This window comes from Trachinotus anak, unplaced genomic scaffold (assembly GCF_046630095.1).
Source record: "Trachinotus anak isolate AG129_WGS33_773 ecotype Australia unplaced genomic scaffold, CSIRO_AGI_Tana_v1 ptg000010l, whole genome shotgun sequence".
Taxonomy (NCBI): Eukaryota; Metazoa; Chordata; class Actinopteri; order Carangiformes; family Carangidae; genus Trachinotus; species Trachinotus anak.
In genome coordinates, this window is record NW_027273861.1 from 12,887,128 (window position 1) to 12,909,162 (window position 22,035).

Here is a 22,035-nt window from a genome sequence, read left to right on the forward strand (position 1 = left end):
GCGCTATTGAGAACTCCAACTGCACAGGGTCGCTACAGCATGACCTCTTAACCCGCTCATCGCTTCCTGAACACTATAATTGTTTTCTAATGGACAGAAAAAAAATCCTTTCATGTGCGCGTATGGTAACTTTGGCTTTCAGCATGGGGAGGAGAGAGAGTGAGAAAGAGACAGAGACAGACAGCGAGAGAGAGAGAGAGAGAGAGAGAGAGTGCCAGAGGGAGGAGGAGGAGAGAGAGATAACATGCACCTGCACATGGAGGAAGTCTCTCTCTCTCTCTCTCTTTCTCTCTCTCTCTCTCTCTCTCTGTGTCCTTCCCGTTCACTCCTAATAGGATAATTGATAGATAGCCTAAATAGTCAATAACTCTGGACTCGGCGAGATCGTCTGAAGCTCGGAAGAGAAACTTTGATGCGCTTCTGTCTGAGTCTCGGAGCAGCAAGTTGCAGCAGGACTTTGAGCGCCGGAGATGCTCTGAGAGGAGCTGGGAGTTACAACCTGAAACACTTTGCGATCGTCAGGAAACTCTCAGCATTTTACCGGTAGGAGTTTTTTTTTAAACTTTTTATTTAATTTTCTACACACACACACGCACACACACACACACACACATATATATATATTTGCTTCAGTTAACTTTGGTCAAAATCACTATGTCTCTTTAGATTACTACTACTACTGCATGATGGGTATAGAAGGATACAACTTGATGACATAATGATATTAATCAGCTTTAATTTGTAAGACTTTTATTTAGAAAATTACTTAGGCTATTACTTATAAAAATTACTTAAATTTTTAATTTCATTTTATTTTTCGCATTATCTAATACACATGGTCATCAAATGAACTTGGTCTTTGGTCAGTTTAAATAACGGTCCGGAACAATTAAAATAATTGTCGTTTCAACACGGAACATTCACTTTTTATTCAAAAGTGGACAATTTAGCCGCTTTTTAAAGCCAAGGTCGCGTTTTGATTATCCTTCATTAAACTTTGCCCACTCTTCAGTTTGCCACAGCCCGAATTAGCCAGGACTGTATTTCATCCGCGTCCTGCTGATTGGAAAAGTGTTGTAATGAGAGGATTTTCCCATCACTGCAGATATGGATCAGAGGGCAGTGTGCGCCGGATGCCACCGGCTGATCACAGACAGATTCCTGCTCAGAGTCACTGACGGCCTCTGGCATGAGCAGTGTGTGCGGTGTGCGGCGTGCGGGGACGCGCTCAAGAACTCCTGCTTTCTGCGGGACCGCAAACTTTACTGCAAGCGGGACTATGCTGAGTGAGTGCTCACCTCCAACCTCTGTGTTATTGTTTGGTTTCCTTTGATGTGACAGCTGAAATCATAAAAAAAAACACATGTATATTACTTTTCAACACTGGTACCAAGCCGTCATGTCATTTTCCAGGTTTATACACACAGACACACACACACACACACACACACACACACACACACATATATATATATATATATATATATATATATATATATATATTACATTTTAACTGCATCCCATTTTTTTTATGCAATTGTTTTTACAGTAGAATTAAATCGATTTCTAGTCCTGTGTCAAGCTTCGGCTCATGTGTTGCAAATATAGGCTATGGCTGGGACTTGGTGCCATTAGATGTTTTTCCTATAATGTTGTATGGCCCATGTTATAGAAAAAAATATCTACTGACACTTGTAATGTACTTTTATGTACTTTAATGTACTTTAGGCTGTTTGTTTTGTTTTGTTTTATATTATTCATTTTCATTCTATTTTTTGGCCTCCTGTCCAAAAATTATCCTGTGATATTAAGGCAGTTTTCACAACAGAACCCTTGTCCACATCTGACCTTGACTAAGAATGTGTGTGTGTGTGTGTGTGTTTGAGACAGAGTGAGAGAGAGAGAGAGAGAGAGAGAGAGAGAGAGAGAGAGAGTTGAGTGTTTTCTCTTGATAATACCTTAAATGTAGCTATATATATATATATATATATATATATATATATATATATATATATATATATATATATACATATTCCTTCATAGTGTTGCATACAGTACATATGGTCAGATTTTATAGTTCATGGCAAAAATGATTGTGTTACATACCTTATGTATGTTTGTGTAGCTGTGTATGTGTGTGTATTTGGTGTAAGCTGACTTCCAGGGAAGTTGGCACAGTGTGCTAAGAACAAGGTGACTGTAGGAGGAAGGGGTGGCAAGGGAGCTGGAATATGAGAACACTATTGCATACTGTACAATCATACACACGCATGCACACACACACATACACACACACACACACACACACAGACACACACAACATGGTCACACCTTCACACACACAAACACCACACACACATACAGCACACAATCAGGGGTAGAGCTCAACTGACACATTGTCAAAATGTGTTAAAATTTCGAGACTCACTGGCGTGGCAACTGCAAGCTGGGGACAACATATGGTCTCATCGAAGAGGTAGTCCCCCCCCCCCAAAACTCCCAGCATCACCCATTGCCTGACTCCCTTATATGTGCCCATCACCTCATCCCCTCATTCTTCTTCCAAAACATGCTCTCACCTAAACAAGAGCCAAGACAAAAACTGTACAACCCAAAAGGCAGCAGCTCACATTATTTCTGAACAATTTAGTGATGGTGTTTCAGCCAAGCCGGCAGGGAAACAAGACATGTTACAGTACACTTACTGGTCCAAAATGTGCCTCCACCATCATGTTCCGGGCCAATTAAAATTACACTGCAGTGGTGTTGGAGGCCCACGTGCCTTTGCAAATACAGTATTTGTCAGCACAACAGTTAAAAAATGTCAGTTTTTAATGATAACTAAGCCCTTATATAAACATTCTAATTGGCATCTTGATGATTCATGGAAATCATAGAGGATTTTCAGAGGACCACATAATTCAAGGTGCTTATAGCATGATCAGATAATAGGACTTGGCCAAAGCACAGAGAGAAAAGCAGGACTGAGAGGTAATTAGGAGAGTAGAGCCATATGTCAGAAGGTCTGGTGCATCCCTAGAAGAGAGAGGGTGAGGATAGTGTGAACTTATTTTGGGGGACAGTGCGCTCCATGAGCCCTGGCGTTATGCGCCGTGGCATCTGGAAAGCTCTGCTCACAGCAGCCCCTGTGTTGAGCAATGGGATGACGCCCAACCGACCGTGAGATATCTGACCTGACCAATTAGCAGGAGGCCTTGTGCCAAAGCTCCGCCTCTGAGGTCTCACGTCTCCATCACCCCCCCAGCCCCCACCCCCTATCCTCCCTGTCTGGGGTTATGGCACCCTACAACACATGAACTCCACTTCTGTCCACTATGAGGGTTTTTTTTCTCACCTTATTAAAAGTGCTCATCCCGAAAGTGATGATTATTCCACACTGTGACAACATTTGTCTCTTTACACCACGCTGTATCTTCTGTCTGAATTTTGCCTTGTTTGTCCCTGTGCTCATGTGGTCAGTGAGGCCCTGACAGACCACCAGGTTTGGCCTCTTCCTGGAAGCTAAAGACGATAATTCCACCATTTCTTTTACTCAAAATGTATCAGTGCTTGCTGAGTCCAAGAGGTTATAACTAGTACCAGAATGTTGAATTATTATATTCATTATATATCATGATTAATGTGTACATTTCTACTAGGTCATGCAGAGGGTTCATATAAAACAAAGAAGATAAGGACATGGCAGGAGGGAAACAAACTGAAACCAAATCAATCAGTATTCAAGAAAATTCAGATTTGAATTAAAAACATAAAATGAACAAGATCAACACCATCAATTATAAAGCAAAAGTGTGAGACGGGTATTTAGGATGTTTTTTAGGATGTGTAACAGTAGTTTGAATACATATATGTAAATTACTGAACCGGTATAACTTTATATAGTTAATAATTTAATTTATAAGTTATAAGTTACAAGGAAAATGTGATTTAGTGGCCATAATTTTCTTGACCACATCATGATGTCCTTGGCGGAAGTGTTTTTTACTTCATGATTTTCTTTACTGACATCTACAGACTCTCATTAAATCACATAATAATAACAACAGCAACAACAATAACAATAATAATAATAATAATAATAATCTCATCAACATCAGTGATAATATTCATCGGATTGGGATAACCATGGGAGCTTTTCTAAATTTAGTGACTCATTAATGATGAGTTGATCTCTTTAAATGGTTGGATGAATCTATTTTCTATTGGCCATTCTCAGTAAATTAATATATTTGTCTTTCAATATTTCTTTTATGATTCCAAATTTAAAAGAATGACATTTACATCTGGTGAATACTTTATTAATGTAATTAAATTCTGGCATTTTTTTTTCATGATTTTATTTTGCATATATTTTATATAGTTTGTGAGCCTGACCTGTAGCAGCCCACAGGACACATAATACATACTGTAAATGAGACAGTACTGTAATTTAATGAAGCAGTATGCAAATTCCTGTCTGACAATGTGATGTTTAGGTTGGCTAGATTGTCACTAGATTTAGATTGGCTGAATGGTTCAGTGGACAGGTGCACTGGACAGCAGTTTGGTCGTCAGATCAGCGGTGCACTTGACCCGCAGATCTGTATCTGATACACAGCTTCTGTTGGTGTGTGTTGAGCAAAGGATCCAGGTTAACCTGATCCAGAAACAGGATCTGTCTCTCTGCTTGTCCAGCAGACCAGCAGTCTGTTTCCCTGACTGCCAAAGGTCAGCACTGAAGTCAAGACAGGAACAATGAGAGAGGAGCTCTTTGGGTAAATGTGTGTGTGTGTGTGTGTGTGTGTGTGTGTGTGTGTATATGTGTGTGTGTGTGTGTGTGTGTGTTTCTGCTAAACACTCATCTTATTATACATTGCATCTACCTTGAGAGTGACTTACCCGGACTGTGTCATTGTGGAGGGGCACAGGATTTTGCTGACTTATTTTTCTGGAATGATCTTGTCACTAATTGTGTCTAAATCCAGCGTGACTGAGTGTTCCCGCTCTCCTGGCAGGGCCTCTGGGCCAGTCATGTCAGCGGAAACTCTGAAATATTAAACACCTTGTGCTGCTCCATAAGTATTGGAGGTACTCTTACCTTTGCATTAACAAGGCTTAAGAGTAGTGGGGATAATAAGGCAAACTGGACAAGGCGTGTAATGGAAAAGCGATTCTCGAAACACTAATGATCTCACAACATTAATGCCCGTAGCTTCTTCTTCACTGACATCCAGCATTAGCATCACATCGAGACATTATATGAAGTACTTTGCTGTATCAGAGAAACCCAAAAACATCACAAGTGTTTACTCTGCCACGCTTCCTTTGAAAATATTTAGTTGCATCTTCTGTTGCCACAGGAATCCACATACCACAGACGGTATGTTGGCCATATTAAAGTGCATACCATTGAGGCCGTGGGGCAGACAGCTCGGATGGGTCAAGCAGCCGGACTGACCCTCCTGAGCTTCTGGGAATGGGCTTTACCGTTTCCCTAGCGACCCCACAGCAACAGTAAGAGGTCCCAGCAATGTTTGGCTTTAGGATGTTGTAGCTCCGGCGCTGTTGACAGGGATGTCTCAACCTGAGTGTTTGCTTTATGTTTAGTCTGAGTCTTTGTATTCTTGCTAAATTTCTGTTTTAGATACGTTCAAAAGACAGTCCAATGCAATATTTGTTTTACATGAAAGTTAACATTAAATTATGTTTTTTGTTGCTAATATTTATGCTCACTTTTGTAGTTTGTCATTTTGTACCACCGACACAGCAACTTTTCACTGAAAATTATGTGAAAACTTCACATCAGTATAATACCAATTACTAATTCCAATACACAGTTGCAAGAAAAAAAGTTGAATCAGTGATATACGAAGGCTTGTATTCAGTATTTTTAAGTGAAAACAAAAACATGGAAAAAAAAGCTGTCAGTTTCTCATGCCTCTGTGCTGACTGGTCTGGTGACCCAGTCAGGCCTGGAGACAAACGCCAGCTCCAGAATGATGACGCATCATCCTGCGTGACAGACCCAAAATGCCGCGGTGCCAGCCAGCGGACAATGGTCCTGCTGCTTGGGGGCCGGCTCTGTCTTTGTCCCGCTCTGGTTAAGCAGACTTAGGGATAATTCCGCAGATAATTCCTGGGACCGGCGGCTCAGCCTCTCCCACCGGGAGATCTGATTCCCCCCCTCTGCCTGGAGCCATGGCCTGCCGAGAGCTTTTCTCCCGCCTCCCCAGGAGCACAGCCTCGGACATGGCAGCCGGAGCCACGGCAACAGTCTCTGAGGCTAAGCCCACCAGTCCTGGTTGCCAGGCGCTAAGATGCACACCCGCCATGCTAAGGGTACGTGTCTGAGTGGCCAGGGCAGGAGGAGGAGGGGGAGAGGGGAGAAGTCAGGCTGGCAGTTGTTTTGAGTGACAGCTCGACTCAGCAACATTCCCCAAGTCAACCAAGCATGTTTGACTTACTGAGGTGTGAAGTGTCTCAGCTTTGCTCCAGCTCTACTCAGCGAAACAAAAGCGTCGCTCTGTTATTTACTGAGCTCTCAAAGATTCTCCATTTCCTCCAATTGTTACACCCTCACCCTCTCCTCCATCTCTCCAGTCTGTTTGCAGTGCGTTGTGGGGGATGTGCGGAGACAGTCTCTCCTGCAGAGCTGGTGATGCGCGCTGGGGCCGCTGTGTTCCACCTGCGCTGCTTCACCTGCAGCGTTTGTTCCTGCCGCCTGCAGACTGGAGACCGCTGCGTCCTCAGGGAGGGACAGTTACTGTGTGCCAGAGAGGACTACCACCAGTGTCTGGCCAGCCCAACCTCCTCTGACACAGGTACAGGCTTTGTGTTTGTACAGTATGTGTGTGTGTGTGTGTGTGTACTTGTGTACAAAACAGTGCGTCAAAACAGACTCAGTGCCAGTGCAATACTGGGTATAAAACCACCGAAAAAAACAACTTTGTATTATTTTTTACATTACTGTTGGGTTATATAATAAAAACTAAACTATGGTGTGGCAGTGGAGAACACCATTTGTTTTGTACAAATAAAACAGAAAATTGACAGTTTAAAGGTAAAACTTGAGCTTGTAGTATTTAGTACACTGGGTCAGAGTAATCATATTTTAACTTGGGTAAAAACAGGAATATTAAAAAAAAAATGCACCCAGTATTGAATCTGTGCTACATTGATCCAAACAGGGTCAAAGTTTGAATCTATGATATTTAGTGGGTTGCTCCTGTAACTTAGACATTAGAAAGATAATATGAAGAGATAGAACTCCCTTGCCTTTAATATTTATGAGTGTAACTAATATTATGGGTTTTTCCTTCTACTCATGAATGCAAGTTGTTAAGGGACATTCTAACATTCTAGGTTATTGAAAGGTGTTGTGGGAAATGTAGGAAACCACAAACTAAGGCAGAGGTCAGACAAATGATGGGGAAGTGATTAAACTTAAAGAAAAGGCAGAATAACTAAATGGAAATAATGTGCTAATCTGAATCTTTCTCAGTAATAGTAATTTTTTTATGTGAGTGACTTGAACATCTTTTCAATCACGTCTATCCACTAGGTAAAAGTGATGATGAAGAAGAAGAGGAGGAGGAGGAATCTGGGAGAGTTACCAGCAGACGAATTAGATCAGAAGACCTGGAAAGCAAACGTCCTAAAAGACCTCGCACTATTTTGACCACTCAACAAAGACGGACTTTTAAAGCCTCTTTTGAGGTCTCATCCAAGCCTTGCCGAAAGGTAAAGTGTTTATTCTGTGTCTGCCCACAATGTCTGGAGGATACAAAGGGGAAATTCGCCTGAAATAGTGTGGAGACTTCCAGGATGTGTCCTTTTTTAAAAATCTATACTAAATACTATACTAAATATATATACTAAATAATACTAGATTTATCTTTTTAAATGCTTAAGTCTTCAAATTGTACTGCAACCACAGCAGTAGATATCCATCTACATCAGAATGTGAACAGAAAAACATTATATTGTGTTTCAGCTTTTCTGAAAGAACTGAAATGAAAGAACTCCTCAGTGCAAAAATATAGAAGTTAGCCATGAAGCGTGACAACATTTTATTTATTTACTGTACTGCTATTGGACATATTGTGTGGGTAAATATGCTACAGCCATGACTATGTCACTGAATTCCTCACAAAGCAGACTTGACTTTAGAAAATCAATAAGTAGAGATATTAGGAAAGTCTTAATTTCTCAAACAATACATTTCAAAATGTTTTATCCCTCCCTCCTTGTTTGAGGTGGACTAGTGAGGTGATACTGATGTTTTCAACCTTCAACTGACCTCCTCTCTCTTTATATTTTCCTATTTTTTTTTTATCCTCCCTTTCTTTCTTTCTCCTTCCCCCTGAATCTTAATCCAAGGTAAGGGAGACCTTGGCAGCAGAGACTGGCCTGAGTGTCCGGGTTGTGCAGGTCTGGTTCCAGAACCAAAGAGCCAAAGTAATACAAAGTACACACACACACACACACACACACACACACACACACAGTCATATGCGCTGCTAATAAAAGGACTCTTTCTGCACTGTATTTGTATGCCAGAGTGGAAATCAGCCTGGTTATCTCTTCATACAGGAAACTGATGACATCTCACTGTGAGATCACTGTAGATTAAACCCCATATTTCCTCACAAAGTGGGCTCATGTGTGGTTTCCCTCCTCCACTGAAAGATGTCCTTTACTGCTCTGTTAATACTTTGCAATTGTGTGAACATACTCGTATGCCTGGGTGGCAGAGGGGCTGTAGAGTGAGAGGGAATTTTACAATAGACCTGTGTGCACAGTTAGCTGTAATGTGTGGTGATGCACGTTTTTAGATGAAGAAACTGGCCAGGAGGCAGCAGCAGCAGCAGGAGCAGCAGCAGACTCAGGAACACCGTGACCACCCATCACATCATACAGGTATTATACTGCTGAAAAATCTTTTAACAACTGTTTCAATATCCACAAATTATTCATGATATTTTCAGTGTATGCTAAGAAAAAGTTACACGAGATGTACCACTTCCTTTTCAGTAATTGGGAAAAGAAATCCTACATATGCAATAAAAGTTCATTTTATAATGTTAAACATTATTTTGAAAAGAGCGAGGAGGTCTTTCAAGTAACAGATAAATGTAACAAAATCAATATTAGAAAGGCAGCAGATTCTGATGTATGAGCGTGAAGGTTTCTGGCAGACGTGCGTTTTGAAAGTAAAAGTACATCAATAGAGCTCTAAAGAGGCTAAATAACGAGGCAAAAGCTCACCGAAAGTCATAAACAGACAACAGTGAACTCCTGTGTCCCACAGCGCCCTCCCGTGGTGGTTTGACCTCTGAGATGGAGCGCCTGGGGTCCTCTTATTCCCACATTCAGCAGCAGCAGCAGCAGCAGATGGGGCTCACCACACTGGAGCAGCAGGACTATGACATGGACCCCTTCAGACAGGGTCTGACCCCACCTCAGATGCCAGGGGATCACATGCACCCCTATGGTAAAGACCTCAGCAGCGCTGTCATAGCACGATAGAGAGTTACATGTTCACAGTATTGCTCTAAGCCTCAGCGACTAATGAGATAAGAGAGAAATCATGAAAAAAGACCTAATTTTATAGCATTATTTTTTGTCAGTATGAAATCTAAAGTTATGAGATATTTATTTTAAAATGCACAATAGTGTCTTTCTTTTAATAGTACTAGTTTAATGCTAATAGTAATATTTGGATCCCACTCAGCATGTTTCCTGTGGTGCTGCTCTTTGTCCTGATGCTGCAGAATGACTCATATTTCCGTTTCAAGCCAACTTAAATGTTTAAATGTAAAATGTAAATCATTATTATCATTATTATTTTTAGGGCACATGTTTATATGACTTTTACAAATGTATTTAAGTTATAGCAAATATTCCTCAAATTGAGGTCAGCAAACATTCCTAAAAAGTACTTTTTTATAACTTTAAATTTGTGCAATGGCAAATATCTCAGTTTTCATAAATGTATCAGGAAATTTTGAATTGTACACTGGGAATGTACAAAATCACATCTGAAATATAACATAAAACACCAAAACCACAAAACTGATGCAAATCAAAACCTCTGTATTAACTTTATATAAACTTTACAAAGATAGTACTATTTCAGCTCTTTATTGGATTTTATTAAATTGTTAGTTGTCCCTGGTGTCTTAATCATGCCATGTACAGTGCAAACTAATTTAAAAGTTCTTAACAACTTCTCCAAATTATTTTTTTACCTACACCGGTACACCAGTAAACTCTAAAGACTCAAAAGAGATGGATTAAAAACAGAACTGGTGAAGCAGAGGCTTTTAGTCCTATGGATGAGTCAAGCTCCAAAAACACTGTATCCTACAAATCCCACAATGCATTCATGCTTTGATTACAGTCCGCACCCTCCACCTGCTGCTTCCAACATCTCATATTAAAATTTTTAAGTTTCAAGCCCAAACCATCATCACCAGGGTTATTTTTTCAAACTCTCTTCAGATCAGAAAATTAATCAATGATTGGAATATACACAAGTTATTGATTAAGCAATGATGTTGTCTCTTTGTTTTAGGCTTTAAGGGCCTGTATGGTGACATGGACAGAGACCCTCTTTGTCATGTGGCTGACAGCGACTGCCTCTCCCTGGGTGACTCCTCTCTGCTTACTCCTATTGACCGCCTCTACTCCATGCAGGACTCTTACTTCACCTCCTGAGAGTGACAATTGGACTCAGTCAGGAATGGTCCGTCTCCCTCACCCTGCATCACTCTCTGGTCTCATCATTTATCTCTTTGGGCAATGCACAAGGTAGCTGAGGAAGGATGTGGGTACACTGTGACACCATGCAATATACTCTAAATCAGTGGTTATCAGGCTATTAGAGGGTGGATATATCATGTGCACCTGCATGTAAACATAATTACACTACTGCCTCTCATGCTTTGCAATCCCACTGTACAACACAGGCTCTTTAAAGTCTCCTGTGTATGCATGACACTGTCGGACCTCTCTCACTATGTTTGAATGTTAGGTTATGAGATTATAATTGCATATACTAATGTAAATAGCCATTTGGGTGTGTATTTGTATTTATTCTCACAATGTGTGTATGCTGTTCATCTTGAAGGAATCAACAATGATCAATAAATAACGTTACAATACAGTTAACGTTCAGAGTGAAGTGTGTGGCACAGTAAGTATAAAGCACAGACAGATCTGTTAGTATGAAGATGGGGCATTCATGCTGGGGGTTAGACCTGGGTCAGTCCATCCTCAGTGCTTATCAGTCCAATCTAGGTGACAGGTCAGCGAGGCATCTTCCCCTGGCCGTTGGATGGATCATCAGATTGTAAAACGCTGGGCTATGACAGCAGTATGGGTCAGTGGCAGGTAAGCATCACATCCACGCCGCCATCATCAACGCTCACATTGTGCTCCTCACGGTCAAAGGCCCTTGCTGCATTTTTCTGCCTTTTCCTTCCTCCAGTCAAAGCGGACTGGAAGGGGAAGGGTGGGGGGGACCACCCAGGCACTGTGCCCAGCTGGAATGCACCAATCCTGGGGAAAGAGAGGTTGAGAAAACCCAGGGAGGGGGTTCCAGACAACGGAGGGGCTGAAAGCTGTGTCAAGGGAGAATGCCCAGGGTGACACAGAGATATGAAGCCCCACTGTATGGAGTGCCTCCTTGCCCCAGCCATGAACCCTCTCCTGGACCCATCTCATATATCCCACTATGAAATCAGACCTTGCAGAGCAGAGAGCGCAAGTCAATGGTCAGGAACAATCTAACTGTCTGTCACCGTGGTATGCTACTGCCAACCAGAGCAGAGTATACTGTGTGTGTTTCTTTGAGTCTGTCTTTGTATCTGTGTCTGTATCTGCTCTAAGTGTCCGCTGGCATGTGCATGTGTGCATGCTCATGTGTTAGGAGGAACAACACTCTTTGTTGAAGGGACCGGAGTATCATAATGCATTTCCTTGTATCTTCAGAGGCAGATGAAGGGAGAAAAGCCAGACTTAAATATCAGGGAAGGAAGCCAACGTGGTCACCTGCAGGGCCTTCTCCCTTCTTGTGCACGAGTCTGTGCACAGTTGGCACATATATATGGCTGCCAACAGCAGTGGGTGGGATGAGAAAAATAATCAAAACGTGATCATACGGTCGCAGCGGGTAGCAATAACCTCATTATTATTCTGACGGTAGCCAAACAGTTTCCTGTCAACAGTTCAGTTATTTATTGCACCCCTCATGCCAGCCATAGGCCACAAACCCTCTGTCTTTTAACCGCTATAATTGGCTTCATGCTGTTGCAGCGCCAAGACAGATGCACACGCTTTGCTAAAGATACTCCATTGGCCATTTGCTGCACATATTTTAAGTGTTGGGCATGTTTCTGCTGCACTATTGGCACAGGCACACAGGGATATTCGGTCCAATAAACACAGCCATTGCGTAAATTTCATACTTAAATTAGACAATTATTTGACAAAATGTGCATCATCCCTAATATATATAATATCATGTGAGTCCCAGCTCAAGATAGTTTAATATTCTGTAGTTACTGTGGTGGTAGTTAAGTTGCCCCTCAATGTTGGATCAGTTCCCGGTGTGACACATTGAGCTGAGACTGATAATAGATCACCTCCGCACCACTTAGTGACAGGAGCTTTCTGGCCATTAAATGTGCTAAATTGACACTTTGTGGCAGTTTGGCAACCTCAGAGATTCTGTGCCACCTCCCCCACTGACCCCACAGTATTGGATCCTATGGAGGAGGTCAAATGTGGGTTACCAGGGCTGCTGGGGAGGGCACTGTACCACATCACACATTGCAGAAAGTATGCCAACAGTGATCAAATGCTTAATATGCACTAGTGGGTGAGTCAGCTAAAAAATAAATAAATAAAAGCCACATTTCAAGGGTGGTTATAATGTATTGCACAATTTAAGTAACAAGACAGTTTAAGAGATATACAAAGAGGAAACAAAGCAAAAACTGCACACAAACTGCACTGTACATCTATCAGGGATAAAACTGGGTGAAGCTTTTCCTACAAAATATATGACAATTGCTTGGTTATCTGAATTTGAAGCGTATCTGGAAATTAAAAGCACAGTTAACTGCAGTCTTTTGGTGGTATCAAACAAAAACCACCAAGCATCCTATAATAATAACAGCAAGCAGTAAGTTGACATGTATTAGAAATTATTTGCTGCAAAAATCAAAAGTCTAAAAAAAGGAGCAAAAAAAAAAAAAAAAAAAAATCAAAACTCAAATGCTGGATTCTCTCTCTCTTCCCATGATGGTGCATCATGAATGAGTGCATTTCCTGCAAAGATCAGAGAATAAGATGAGAAAAACAATCTGTGCGTCACAACATGCTGTATGTGTGTGAAGCTGTACAGCACCATTACAGTAGCTCTCACCTCTTTTCCTATATCGTGTCAAAATCCACACAGCTAAACCAGCCCCTATTATCAGGACAAGTGGCAGGAAGACAGCGACTGGCCCAACTTCACTGTTAATCAGTTTGGCATTCCCCACTGGCGTAACCTCTACAGGAACACACAAAGATTCCTATGAATACGAGTCCTTAACTCTTTTGTCTTGTTCTCACTGCATATTTTTTGTCATTATTTTATGATGTGTGTGTGTGTGTGTGTGTGTGTGTGTGTGTGTGTGTGTGTGTGTTTATGATCTTTATCAATGCTTCAATTAATAAATAACCACCACCATTCTCTAATAGCAAAGGCTGGTCATACGCTCCTGTCTTCCTGTAAAAATGAACAAAGGATCACCTGTACAGATAGGCAGACGGTCACTCCAGAACCCAGCAGAGGAGCAAAGCAGTGCCTCAGTGCCATTCAGGGAGAATCCACCTGTACAGGTAAAAAGACACTGGGAGCCAAAGCTGAAATTCCCCAGAGGGTGGGAGCAGTTCATAGACAGGGGTAAAGCCAAGGCTTGGATGGCCTCACACTGCACCGCTGGAGAGGACAGAAATTGTAATTAGAACAATTTGTAATTTGAACACCAGAACAGCAACATGAAACTAGTACAGTTCAGATAACGCTGTGCACTCACGCTGGCAAGTGGGTAGATCCTGACTCCAGTGGCCTGAGTTGTTGCATGTCATAGTTGGTGTTCCCTTCAGCAAGAAACCCTCATTACATTCAAAGTCACAGCGGGAGTTGTAGCTGAAAGGGGAGTGTGGATGGCTACAGTTCATCCTCCCGTGTTGTGGAGCTTTGGCCAGTAGGGGGCATGGACGTGCTGCAGGTAACATTGAACATAAAACTATGACTGCCAGTCTCAGAACAAACAAACCTCATTGTCTGAAACAAAGTGGAAAAATGGTATATCCTAGACCCAAACACTGATTCCACATATGGGAGGTTAATGACATGGCTTTTCAGCTTATGATACAAGTAAATACATTGATAAATGCATATATGAACCCACATTCTAAAACAAAAGCGTATAATAGTAAGTATGCCCAGCAGGGGGGCATGGGCTGGAAGAGACAGAGGGAGGGAGCAAGATATTTTAGGGCTTCATGAAGCAAAGTGGTACTGGAATGCAAAAGCTAAGCCATGAAATTAAGAGCTCTTATATTGATTTCTAGTCTGCAAATAATAATACAGGGATTTATGTTTTATTTTGTTTTTTTTTACCCAAGCAACGTGGGGCCTTTGTGCTCCATGTGCCCTGAGAGGTGCACTGAGTGTCAGCCATCCCATTCAGGACAAAACCCTCCTCACAGGTTGACGTGCAAAGAGACCCAAAACTGAACTCTCCATGAGGATCAGAACAGGATAAAGAACCATGAGGGGGAGAGTTCAAAGAGGGACATCTCTTAGCTGGAACAGACAGAGGGAGAGAGCAACAAGATATTTTAAGGGTTTATGAAGCAAAGTGGTACTGGAATGCAAAAGCTAAGCCATGAAATTAAGAGCTCTTATACTGATTTCTAGTCAGAAAATAATAATACAGGGATTTATGTTTTATTTTGTTTTTTTTTTTTTACCCAGGCAACGTGGGGTCTTTGTGCTCCACATGCCCTTAGAGGTGCACTCTGTATCAGCCGTCCCATTCAGGAGAAAACCCTCCTCACAGGCTGACGTGCAGTGAGAACCAAAACTGAACTCTCCATGAGGATCAGAGCAGGATAAAGAACCATGAGGGGGAGAGTTCAAAGAGGGACATCTCTTAGCTGGAACAGACAGAGGGAGAGAGCAACAAAATATGTTGTAAAATGCTACTAGAATGTCATCTAAACTATGAGTACAGTATGTTGGTTACATTCACTTGATTATGATATAGACCACTTCCATTTATTACCCAGGCAACGTGGGATGTCTCTGCTCCACTTGCCCACAGAGGTGCAATCTGTGTTAGCTGTCCCATTTAGGAGAAAACCGTCCTCGCAGGTTGATGTGCAGCGAGAACCAAAACTGAACTCTCCATGTGGATCAGAGCAGAAAAAGGAGCCGTGAGGGGGAGAGTTCAGAATGGGGCATCTCTTAGCTGGGGGTGAAACAGGCAGAAAAGGACATACCATCTAGATCATTAGCTTTCTAATCAGCAAATAATAAAACAGGGATTTATGTTTTGTTTTTTTTACCTGAGCAACGTGGAATGTCTATGCTCCATGTGCCCTGAGAGGTGCACTCTGTGTCAGCCGTCCCATTCAGGAGAAAACCCTCCTCACAGGCTGATGTGCAGCGAGAACCAAAGCTGAACTCTCCATGAGGGTCAGAGCAGGATAAAGAACCATGGGTAGTAGGGTTCAGAGTGGGACATTTTTTAGCTGGGAGGCAAAATAGGGAGAGCAGGTTTAATAAGAAATTATTATTATTAAAAAAAACCTAAACTGATTGTTGGCATAAAGGTGAGCAATAGGAACAGATTGTGTGGTATTTATTCTGATTATACTTCATCCTTATTTATACTTCATCACTTAGTCATCTGTAGTCATACCCTGGCAGACAGGAAGTGTGTGACTCCAGTCGCCCGATGAAGAACATTTTGTTATGTTTGCGCCAATCAGATCAAATCCCTCTTCACATTGCACGGAGCATATTGAGCCATAGCTGTACACTCCTAAAGGGTCTTGGCATTGCACAGAGGCATGGGGTGGAGCCTCTAGACTGTTGCACTGTACCACTGGAGAAGAAGAAACTCTATTACTCTACAGAGCACTGGATAATTTTGTTCATTTTCTGGAGGCTTGTGTCGCTTTCAGATAACTAATGAAAACTCTGTGACCCTAAAACTCATGCATGGATTCTGTGACCCACCTGCGCATGTAGGTGTAGGTTTGCTCCATTGTCCTGAAGCCAGACAGGTGAGTGCGCTGTCTCCAGTCAGGTAGTAGCCTTCCTGGCAGGTGAAGTTACACCGTGAGCCAAAGGAGAAAGGCTCCAGAGTGTCCACACATGTCATGTTGCCCGTGACAGGAAAGAAAATGGGGGAGCACTTTTTTACTGTGGGATACGGTGGGATAGAGATATTACACAATCACACTCAATGCAAGTCAACAATCCCTCTGAAATATATCAGTTTGAACCACTGCACATTGTGACTGCTTTTGTATACATAGCATGAGCATGAGGCGGTGGTATGAATAATCATGCTGACATAATTTATAGTCAGAGAAAACAGCAACTACCGACTCACATTAAATCACAATATTGTTTGCCCAACGCAGACATAAATGAGTGCGAAGGAAAGTGGTGACAGGTGTGACCTGCCTCTGATCTGCTGTACTGTCTGGACAGGATGTGGCTACACATTGAGGCCAGTTCAATATTAGTAAAAGGTGGCAGTCGACCTGTTACAAAGTCAATCTGCTACATAAAAAGTGTTTTATGAATAAAGATAGGGCTTCACAGAAAAGAGCTGTCACGAACATTAAATCATGACATTTCTTATTGGGTTATTTGATCTTATCTTACTATTTGAAGGTAAAGACAATCACTTTACCTGCACATGCTGGGACACTGGCAGTCCACTGCCCAGTGTGGTCACAACGCATCTGGCTCCCTCCACGGAGCTCATAGCCTTCATCACACCTGACTTCACAGGTGGAGTTGTAGCTGTAAGGTGCGATGGGGTGGCTGCAGTTCATACTACCTCCACTGATGTCGGTGGGGTTCAGAGCTGGACACTGTTCAACTACAATAGGCAGTAAAAATTGTTTTCCTTGTAACTTTGACACCTGAAATAACAATTATTTTCCTATTGTGGTTGTGCAGGGGCTTTACCTTGACACAGAGGAACCGGGTGGTTCCAAAGTCCACTTGTTTGGCACAACAGTTGGGGCGAGCCTTGCAAACGAAAGCCAAGGTCGCAGTGAAAACGGCAGGAAGAGTTGAAACGATCAGACCCATAGGGATGGAAACAGAAGTGAGAACCTTGTTCTGGTTCTGGCAGGGGTTTGCATGCGATTGCTGAAGAGAAAAAAACAAAACCAATTTTTTTTTTACTCATCACAGAAAGAGATAATTGCTGGTTTCAATATGATGACACTGTTTGCTCACCCTCCTCACAGCGTGGACCAAGGAAACCAGGATGACACTGGCAGGTATAGTTCCCTACGGTCTCCACACAGTCTGCATGGTCACTGCAGGAATCCTGTCTACACGAGGCTACATGCAAAGAGACAGAGATCTTACATTCTATAATAAGTCGACAGGAGTCAGTAAATGTGTCCAAAACGAATTAAGAGTTTACCAGCGTAGCAGACAGTTCCCTTCTTACTACGGCATTTCTCATTGTTCCACTTGGCTGTGTCTTTCTCCCTCTTAATGTAGATCTCCACACAGTCCTGACCCGCTATGTCATCTGGCTCCTCTGGTGCCCAGTTCTGAACATCCTCTGGCACAATCTTATTGGTTCCTTCCCAGGTCCACGCTCCAGCTACTTTGTGAATGCCTATCCAGTAATATCTTGCGTTAAATGGCAACAGGTTGTTGATGAAGTCAGTCTCCTCCTGGTTCTGGACAACCACCATGCCTTTGAAGTGCTGCTGGCACCACTGGCGGGCCTCAAGCCACCTCCGGTTTGGAATGATGCTGTAGCTGTAGGTCCATGCCTGCACTCCTCCTCTGCAGCTCAGGTCTAAGATTAGGTATATGGATGATGAGACAAAAGCGAACTGGTGAAACAAAGAGTTTTCTGCTTGTAGGATTGTGCAGACCTACCTTGGGTAAATACAATCAGTGCAGCTATCAGTATTATGTGATGCAGACTTGATTCTGGAGACATCTGAAATAAAAATAAAAACATAAAAATATATAATTGCATGAGAGTGTGAATTTACAGCATTTATTCACACATGTATGAATGCACAACACTTGCAGTGAGCGTTCATGTCTTACCATTTGATCCGTCTTCAGTCCCTCACTCTTGTTGATGCTTTGACTTCACTTTGCTGATGATCAGTGGCAAACATGGTATTTATTGTCTTTCAGGGAGTGAACCAATGAGTAATTTTGAAATAGGACTTACCATGACTTCCTTTCAGGAAGGACACCACACTACCAACAGATACACACACACACACACACACACGCATGAACGCACACACTCACTAATACTTATACAATGTGTTTTATTGCATTAAATTTATCTTTTGCCACAGAAATGCAGCTCTTGTGGTACTGAATGCATGTTTTGAGCTTACATACGCATGACTTGATAATAAACCATCACATACACACACATACACTATAAATGCAGTATATCCAAATTATCCAGCTTTAACATATAGTATATTAGAAAAAACGCTTAACTGACGTATCTTGGCATATAGCCTGTGCAGACAATGGCTGTAGGTTTATTTATTAACAGTGTACTATAATTAGTATGAGTAACTGCATTTGGGTCTTTATAGATCCATTCTAATAAGACATAAATGAGGTTCCAGTTGTCCTTCATCCTTGCACCTCACTGGATGGACCTGTCGCCTCTTCAGGCACCCTATGAAGGACAAGCGGATTGACACTTATTCTCCACATTTTGTAAATCAATTTTTTAAATGTTGAAGATCACATATGGTGCACAGATGGGTGGAGCTGCCTTGGACAAGCACCCAGTTTCAACACTGACCTTACTTGGGTAAGTTTCTTTCCTGTGAGAAATGAACGGACAAACAGATAAGTTTTGGGGTGTTGCAATAGGATTGCATTGTATCTTTTGTTACTATGAAGTGTAATTGAGAAACACTGACTTTTTTTGTGTTTCATCCAACAAAAACAGATGCAGCAGAAAGCTGACAAGGCTCCACACCCAGCCACAGCCAACAGAGCCTGTTTATAGCCTGAGAAAATAAAACAGTCACTGATTCATACAATACTTTACAGTGTGAAAACGAGTTACTGCCACCACTACCACTACTACTGATGCTGTTGCCCATTGTAATAACGATTCCATAATGAAGCAGCAAAGCCAGTGCTATGTCTATCTGCCTTGGTTTTAGTTTATATATTCTTAAATAAAGATATTTTATAAACCTTTATGTAACTTCAAATAATTACTTGTACAAATAGGTCTTGGGCCATTCCACACCCCAGTGGCCCCACAGGTAATAGCTGATGAACCTATCACCAGGAAGCCTTGGTGGCATTTCAGTTGACAGGTTGAATTAAATGTCTGGTTTCCTCCAAAGCAGCTAAAGTCTCCGTTATCAGGCTGAGGCAGATGGGGGCATTCCACAGCTGTGGGCACAAATAGGGTAAAGTTTATCAGGGGTCCACTTATATAATGTCTTACGATAGCTTTCCATTGTAAAAATAACACATTTTTTAAACCACATACAAGCTGATGTAAGTATTTTGAATTGTATTTTGAACATGATCCTGAGCCCGGCCTCAGGATACAAAGGAAACAGATGCAGTTTGTCATGATGACCATCTTAAAACTCAATCAAAAGAAAACATAATGTTCTGAAGAAGAGTATTAGTCAGTGAACTTATAAAGCTGGCAGGAAGACCCAAATGTAGGCACAAGGGGAGAGGCAAATCGTGACAGATCTAGACAGAGTATATTCTGTAGAAGGAGAGATATAAATATAGTACAAACTGGCTATTTGTCGAGCCTTTGCCTCAACATAAGGCATAATTTTTTTTAGAAAAATTTTAATCTTCTAAGGGAGCAAGAGCACCTCAGACTGGCGTTCTCTATAAGGTTGAACTGGTGCCTTATGTTCACAAAAATAATCAACAACATTACCAAACTCCTGTTTGGTAATGTTGTTGATTATTTTGAGATCACCTACTTCAATAATGATAATTCTGTAATACTGTAATAATAATTTGTGACTTGTTTTCAAAGAGCTCTCTCCTCACCTGTTTGGCACCTGTCTCCCTTAAAGCCAGGTTCACATTTGCAGGTAATGTTTTCTATGGTCTCCTGGCATGTTCCTCTGCCACATGATGTTGCATTACACTGGGCTGCCAAGAAAAAATGCAATACTAAAACCTTTATCATTTGTGAAATTGTAACAACTTATAAAATAGCTATACATACTTTTATAACAAACTGGTGATTTTGGACGTGAACATTTCTCATCATTCCACTTCCCTCGGTTTTTTCCTTTGTTGACATAGATTTCCACACAAAACTCTGTGCTGTGGTTGTTGTTTGGCTCGTTTTCTGCCCAGGATTCATTGCCAATCCACGTGCTGTTATTTCCTATCCAGGTCCAAGTTTCATTCATGTGGGATTTGGTGATTCCAATCCAATAATATGGACTTGAATCTCTATCTGGCAGCAGGGAGACCAGATAGTTATTCTCTTCCTGGGATTGGATGACCACCATGTCTGTATAATTAGTCTTGCAATGCTGTCGAGCCTCGGTCCAGTTTACAGTTTTATTTGAGTAATGATATGTCCAGCCCACAGCAGTTAAAGCCAAGGAGCTACCTAAAAGGATAATGGGATGACAATTCACCATCAGATGTGAAAGAGTTCATGCAGTTATGTCATGTGTTGTGTCAATGCTGCAACTTTATATTTTTCCAAATTTTTAAAGATAATACTACTTACCAAGGAGGAGGATTAGTGTCCACTTCATTTCCAGTGAGCGACCAACAATCATCAGATGTCTGTTAAGAAAAATCAAAAAATTAAAGTATAAATGAATATCATCATGAAACAAGACTGAACAAGAAATTACTCACTTACCCAAAATTGGTATTGAAGCCTAATATATCAAAAAATGAATTATACCCAAACGATACAGTAAGTGAATGTTAGTGTGGTGCAACCAGGGATCAGTGTCAGGCTTTTATATGTCTCTTGGACTATGCAATACAACATTATCACAGAATACCAGGATGTTTACTGTACAAAGTGAATGCTTGTGATGAATGATTGTCTTAATCACGTATCATACTTGAATAGACATTTTTGGGAAATGTGACCTGCCTTTGGTAAAGGTGAGATCAGGGGCGGATTTTTCAGGCATGCATGAAAAAAATCCATGAAAGTGAATACAAACAATTAAAAAAAAATATTCCAAATTTAAATAAAGCACAGTGACCAATGGATGTTGGAGCCAAAGAAAATTATCACTAACTAACTATAATATTTGCTGCTATTTTTAGGTGTTCAGTTCCTTTATGAACATTTAGCTTTTTGAAGTCATCCTCTCTGGCGTACATAGCACCATGCAATGAAGACTTTCACTTGTTCATATTAGTGTTTTTCAGTATCCTATATTGATGGGTTTTTAGTGACACTTCTGCTCTTCATCCTGGCATGTTGTAAATCCAGGTTTTTCACAGTAACAAATTACAGAGAGACACTGTAATTTGCTGACATAGACCACTCTAAAGTCATTGAACCAAACAATGGTGATGATCTGTAAAACACATTGCCCTTTACCCCTTCCTTCCTTGCATGCATCGTCCTGTCCCTGTAATGGGGTGACAAGGACAGACAAGAAGTCTGTGTTGTATTTTGAAAAGGTTCTTCCTGCACCACTGAAAAATCACATGATGTCCTGCAATGTCAGGGTAAATGT

General features: G+C 41.5%; 3 protein-coding genes across 4 annotated transcripts; 1 reads left to right on the top strand and 2 right to left on the bottom strand.

Moving 5' to 3' along the window:
- Window positions 1–234: 234 nt before the first annotated feature.
- On the top strand, window positions 235–11,234 carry lmx1a (LIM homeobox transcription factor 1, alpha). Its single transcript, XM_071487669.1, has 8 exons — window positions 235–543; window positions 1,106–1,286; window positions 6,601–6,821; window positions 7,562–7,740; window positions 8,380–8,457; window positions 8,835–8,919; window positions 9,311–9,493; window positions 10,577–11,234. Exons 2-8 carry the CDS (start codon window positions 1,108–1,110, stop codon window positions 10,717–10,719), a joined length of 1,068 nt encoding a protein of 355 aa, XP_071343770.1. The 5' UTR covers window positions 235–543; window positions 1,106–1,107; the 3' UTR covers window positions 10,720–11,234.
- Window positions 11,235–13,223: 1,989 nt separating this feature from the next.
- selp (selectin P) lies at window positions 13,224–18,474 on the bottom strand. 2 transcript variants are annotated; one of them, XM_071487665.1, is made up of 16 exons: window positions 18,389–18,474; window positions 18,212–18,275; window positions 17,742–18,128; window positions 17,549–17,656; window positions 17,273–17,458; window positions 16,992–17,183; window positions 16,307–16,492; window positions 15,987–16,172; window positions 15,631–15,816; window positions 15,348–15,533; window positions 15,034–15,219; window positions 14,681–14,866; window positions 14,091–14,279; window positions 13,805–13,993; window positions 13,433–13,561; window positions 13,224–13,335 (listed from the first exon to the last, which is right to left on the bottom strand). In XM_071487665.1, the coding sequence occupies exons 1-16, from the start codon at window positions 18,389–18,391 to the stop codon at window positions 13,271–13,273; spliced, it is 2,628 nt and encodes an 875-aa protein (XP_071343766.1). In that variant the 5' UTR covers window positions 18,392–18,474; the 3' UTR covers window positions 13,224–13,270. The 2 variants fall into 2 exon arrangements, with proteins under 2 accessions (XP_071343766.1, XP_071343767.1); XM_071487666.1 differs by lacking the exon at window positions 14,681–14,866.
- Window positions 18,475–18,604: 130 nt separating this feature from the next.
- LOC139627041 (L-selectin-like) lies at window positions 18,605–21,276 on the bottom strand. Its single transcript, XM_071487670.1, has 8 exons — window positions 21,195–21,276; window positions 21,057–21,115; window positions 20,538–20,933; window positions 20,357–20,461; window positions 19,547–19,726; window positions 19,240–19,329; window positions 19,119–19,140; window positions 18,605–18,989 (listed from the first exon to the last, which is right to left on the bottom strand). Exons 2-8 carry the CDS (start codon window positions 21,106–21,108, stop codon window positions 18,944–18,946), a joined length of 891 nt encoding a protein of 296 aa, XP_071343771.1. The 5' UTR covers window positions 21,109–21,115; window positions 21,195–21,276; the 3' UTR covers window positions 18,605–18,943.
- Window positions 21,277–22,035: the final 759 nt, after the last annotated feature.